At 34.0% G+C, this 5,206-nt stretch overlaps 1 protein-coding gene across 2 annotated transcripts; it reads right to left on the reverse strand.

Annotated features, from left to right (window-relative positions):
- Positions 1-3,013: 3,013 nt before the first annotated feature.
- On the reverse strand, positions 3,014-4,410 carry LOC116171387 (inhibitor of growth protein 5-like). Of its 2 annotated transcripts, none has more exons than XM_031488199.1 (6): positions 4,215-4,410; positions 3,977-4,167; positions 3,771-3,927; positions 3,543-3,722; positions 3,309-3,451; positions 3,014-3,254 (listed from the first exon to the last, which is right to left on the reverse strand). In XM_031488199.1, the coding sequence occupies exons 1-6, from the start codon at positions 4,249-4,251 to the stop codon at positions 3,153-3,155; spliced, it is 810 nt and encodes a 269-aa protein (XP_031344059.1). In that variant the 5' UTR covers positions 4,252-4,410; the 3' UTR covers positions 3,014-3,152. The 2 variants fall into 2 exon arrangements, with proteins under 2 accessions (XP_031344059.1, XP_031344060.1); XM_031488200.1 differs by having other exon boundaries at positions 3,549-3,722; positions 4,215-4,405.
- Between the last annotated feature and the right edge of the window lie 796 nt (positions 4,411-5,206).

Consider the following 5,206-nt stretch of genomic DNA (forward strand, 5'->3'; position numbering starts at 1 on the left):
GATCTCGTGGAGTGAAACCAACGATGTATCTATCCTTCTCAGTTTTGCTAATTCTCTTCATTTATTGTTAAACACAATAGACCATGTATAATGATCAAGGACTAATTATGTAAACAAGTTTATCGAAAAGCTGTACAATATTTGACTGGAGATGCACAAATTCTGTTACCGTTGAATGTTATTACTTATTCAATGCATTTACAGCATTTTTCTATAAAGACACCTTCTGTAAATTACCTGGTTTTCAGGTAATTAGTGGACTAGATTAGCAATGTTTGTTATAACATTTTTTAATTACCCCTTTATTTCTTGTGATTTGTTCTGATCATTTTTACTGATTTATAGATTTTTATAGTTATTAGGTACATGTGCATGAATGAATTCATTTAGGTAGTATGGTAGATCCTAAAAAAACCGGCACTTCGAACATCTAAAATAAATCTTTCTTTACTTATATACAAGGGTGAACAAAAAAAAATTGTATGTGTTTCATAAAAATGGTAGCTAACGGTTAAAATTCTGTTACAATGATTAAAAGTATAACATTTATACTGATTCTAAATAAATCCATATCTTTTCAAAAACTAATAATTGTACATTTAGCGTATTACTTATTTATATCTATGCACGACCCATGGAGAATTTTTCCGAACATCTTTTGTGCGGTAAGATGACTTCCACTTTTTTGCCCTGAATTCAATGGTAAAAATAAAATTTACTTGATCCTCCTATTTTTTGAGGGACAAATATTCCTGTTGATAAAGTTGATATAAATATAAATAAATATTAAAAAAAATATAAAAAATTTAGTGGTTTCTATCGCTACATAGTATTGGAAATTTGAAAAAAATTCGCCAAGTTGATGTGAAGTTTGTGGGCCTCCATCAAAAGGTATTCTCAAACGGAAAGCTAAATAGTCGAATTTTTTTAAAAGTGCAAGAAATATTTTTATATCCACCACTTTCACTAACTTGACTTTACATGAGCAAAACAGTGACACTTTGTTTTAAATAAAATTGTCAGTGTCGGCCATTAGTTATCGTATCCCGAATGAATTTAACTAAAAAGGGGACTTGTATTTATATCGGTAGCGTTTCTTTTATATATAATACCACGACGTTTTCTATGTTTATGTTCCGCTAATAAGTGAAAAAATGCCTGTGTCATTTGTTATCTATTGGGCACAACTTTATGGAAAGCAAAGGGCATGTGCATCTTTTGCTTTTGGTCGCATTTCTCGAAATAGATAATTTTCACGAAGACTTACTCTTAGTCCAGTATGCAGATAATTTTGACCTGCAAAAGGTGGTGTAAAAGATTTTATTGTTTTAAATGCTCCATTCGGGTCCAAATAACATGTATTTGAAGAGTACGCACAAATTTTTTCCCGGCACAACTTTTGGCAGTCAAAAAACCTCAAAATTTTTGGCATTTTTTTAGTTTTTCGCTTAAAACTCGAAAACGGTCCATATTTTATGAATAACACTTCTTTAGAAAATTAAAGAAATTCAAAATTATGCGTCGATCAAAAAAAACAAACAAAATCGGTCCAATAGAAAAATGTTTACAAGCGATCAAAAAACGCCCATTTTTTCCAACGAATTTCAAAAATTGGTCCAATTTTAAATTGTTGGTACTTTTTGAACTCTCTGATTGATGTTCTACAATGTTTAGGGAGGGGGAGTAGTGGATTTTATCGTTCCTTTAGGAGCCACAACGCATTAAAAAAACTTTAACTCAGTTCTTTAGAAAAGTTGGAAAAAATGGGCGTTTTTTGATCGCTTGTAAAAATTTTTCTATTGGACCGATTTTGTTTGTTTTTTTTGATCGACGCAAAGAAGTGTTATTCATAAAATATGCACCGTTTTCGAGTTTTAAGCGAAAAACTGAAAAAAGTCCGAACGTTTTGAGGTTTTTTTGGCTGCCAAAAGTTGTGCCAGGAAAAAATTGGTGTGCACTCTTCAAATACATGTTATTTGGACCCAAATGGACCATTTAAAACGTTAAAATCGTTTACACCACATTTTGCAGGAATCGGCCCTTCTGACTGCTCCGCATACTGGACTATCTGAGGAAACTGATAATTTTAGATGGGAAATATACACAAACGTGTAATTTAGTCATATTTGATTTGATATAACTAAACAAAGTGCTACGCTTCTGGTAGTGTGAAAGCATTGTTATAAAACAGAATTTATTTCCAATGTACCTACCTATAATAGGATATCCATTTTTCGTCTTGGGAATATGTGACATTATGATTTACAAATCAACAGCATTCAAATAAATAAATAATAAATAGTAATTTACCTAATCCATATCATTAGGAACGGCGTAACAATGTATAGGGTAATGCCAGATAGTTTTTTTGTTTTCCCTTTCAAGTAATGAGTTGTCGCCTCAGGCGTTATAAGTGCAATTTGAGTTGCCTATCCTTACGTTAGCGTTTTCATTTTTTTCTGAAGATCCCGAAACATATTTTTTAAAATATATGCCTTATCATAATAGATGGAAATAATATCTTTAAGTACCGCCGTAGGAAATACTGCCGGATTTCCAAATTGGTGCTGTACGTTTTTCTACCCTCATTACAACGACTGTTATCTACAAAAAACGATTTTTCTATTCATTGATCTTCCTAAAAAACTAAGACCGATATTTCAATTTTTTTAAGTACCGCCGTTCTTTTCATCATTGCATAGAATATCCACTATCAAGAATTTGTTAGACTTCAACTACAAAAGCAGCATTTCATAAGAAAGTTTAGAATTATTCCAATATGGCGGATTAGGAGCCTTCTTTTGTTTACACTGCTGTCAAGTTTGTGTGTAAGGTGGGGTGCATAACTGTCAGGCATATTAATGCATCGAACATACGAAAATTCACTGCATAATTACTCGTACGTCTATAGGACTGGATGACAAAAATAGCTATCTCATGCTCATGATTCGTTTATCTGTTTTGAAAGGGAATGAATTAAACATTACATACAATAAACATAATTAGGTATTAGTTCAATAATTTATTTATAAGAGCTAAACAATGAGTACCACAAACCACTGTACATTCCCATAAGAATACAAAACTTTAAAAGTAAACTATACTAATTATAAACTCTCTTAAACTAGGCATGTGAAAGAATAACGACCAATTTACTTCTTCTTTCGATCCTGTGTACACTTCGGACAGTACCATTTACCTTTTGGTTTCGTTGTAAGTCCAACGCACGCAAAGTGAAACCATTCGATCGGGCACTAAAAAATGAAAATACATAATACTGGGGGTTCACACGGTATTGTTAAATTTACATCTGGATTATCGCACCCGATCATTTCACCGTAGGAAACTTGATGGCAAAGGCAATAGGTGGGCTCATTCGGATCGACGGGCATATCCAAAACGTCGCTCGGATGCGTTATTCCGGCTAAACCTGGCAGAACTGCGTCGACAACTGAAAATGCTCGAAATGTCACACAACTCAAACTTGTTCTCATGGCGACGATGAAATGAATGATAAACAAATGAAGATGAATGATACGAACCCTCACCTGATGCAGAGATCGTATTGCTCAGCGCGGTACCCCCTGCGCTATTAGTATTCGTGGTGCATTTCTGCTTTTTCTTTTTACTGCCTCGCACTGTACCCGTCGAGTCCTCCTCGCTGGAATTACCGGACCGTTTCTTTTTACTGTCCTTGCCATCTTTGATCTTCTTACGTCCTTCTACAACGGAGGAATTAAAGCGAAACTAAAGGGAAACCGGACACTCACTTTTGCCTACAGAGTTCTCTTCGGTATTTCGCAAATTTAAAGCCTTATCTTGAATTTCCGACTCGAATCGGGCGAGATCGGAATCTAACCTTCTAATATGTTTGTCGACAAGCTCGTAGGTTTGTATCGCTAATTGCACTTTATCATCGCCGTACTCCTAAAAGTGGCCGGTAATTTCTCTCTACGTCTACGGGGCCGGTACTTACTTTCGCTTTGTTAAACAAACTTTGTATTTTATCCAACTGCTCCTTGCACTGTTCTTGATTGAGGTTCTTTTGATTCTTTAGGTAAGTATCCGCTAACGAGTCGATATTTTTCATTAAAGTTTGAGCGCGGGAATCCAAATCTCTCATTAGAGTGAAATTTCTTTGCAGTTCTATGGGCAAATGTTCTAAACCTTGAAAGCGATATTAAGTACAACATTTTATTCAGAAATTCACTCACTATCCAAGTAATGTTCCAAATACAAAGCTGAAGTCATTTTTAATTTACTATTACATTTGCGTTAATTAGATTTGTTGTCTTATAATTAGGTTAGTGTACATATATTTTTAAGGTTAGGAAACCATTGAGATACAGGGTGATCCTTGTATAAAGGGTGGTCTGGCCAACACTAAATTATGTTCGCGTTCAGCCGATCATCGAGGTTGTTTAAGATCTGTATCTTTCAATATTAAAAAGCTTTCAATTATGAAACCACATCTTTAATTAGGCATTCAGAAGTTGTCTTGATGTTGAAATTTTCTCAAGAAATAACTTTCAATATTTTTCTCATTGCTACCAAATGACTAATGTTTTAAGTGCAACTGTCAGGGACCCTGACCCAAATGAAATATCGGTTCCGGTTTTGTTTATATTTAAGCGAAAATATTTATAATGGTTCCGGTCCGATTTCGGTTCTAAAAAAATGCTTCGGTTCTGCGCATTTTTTTGGGTCCATAACGGTTCTTTTCGGTTCTAGTCTTTTAGTAAGTATGTCATTAAAAAAATTCATTATAAAAACGTAATTTGTTAATTAATAGTGTTAATTCATAAGTGTGAAGACTAAGTCAAAAGTAATGAATACCAAAACGTGCCATATCGTCAGTGCAGTAGGTAGCTAATTTACAACGACAAGACACAAGGGGAATAAAGGCGGAAGTAGGAAACTTAATTTATTAATTAAAAAACAGAAAAAATACACAAAAACTTATGTAAAAAATATGATGTATGGAGTATTCTCGGGAGTATTGTTTTTATCTTTTCTAAAACCCCGCTCCTCCTTTTATTACTTACAATCATAGAATAATATTTGATCAATTTTCAGGACGTGTTTGCCGGCGCGTCCATCAATTTCCAATAAGCTGAAAAAACCGAAAAGAACCGAAAAAAAGCATAGCGGTTTAGGTTCTCAATAAGTTTCCATTTCTGAAGGAATTAACGGTTTAGGTTCGGTT

Source organism: Photinus pyralis, unplaced genomic scaffold (genome assembly GCF_008802855.1).
Source record: "Photinus pyralis isolate 1611_PpyrPB1 unplaced genomic scaffold, Ppyr1.3 Ppyr1.4_LG5, whole genome shotgun sequence".
In the NCBI taxonomy this organism is placed as follows: domain Eukaryota; kingdom Metazoa; phylum Arthropoda; class Insecta; order Coleoptera; family Lampyridae; genus Photinus; species Photinus pyralis.

Bases quoted from the DNA above. Each gene is read 5' to 3' on its own strand.
- LOC116171387 (XM_031488199.1), bottom strand. From the start codon at position 4,251: ATGACTTCAGCTTTGTATTTGGAACATTACTTGGATA. The intron at 4,168-4,214 runs GTGAGTGAATTT...ATCGCTTTCAAG, and splicing joins TTTGGAACATTACTTGGATA to GTTTAGAACATTTGCCCATA. The intron at 3,723-3,770 runs GTGAGTGTCCGG...CCTCCGTTGTAG, and splicing joins AGAGAACTCTGTAGGCAAAA to AAGGACGTAAGAAGATCAAA.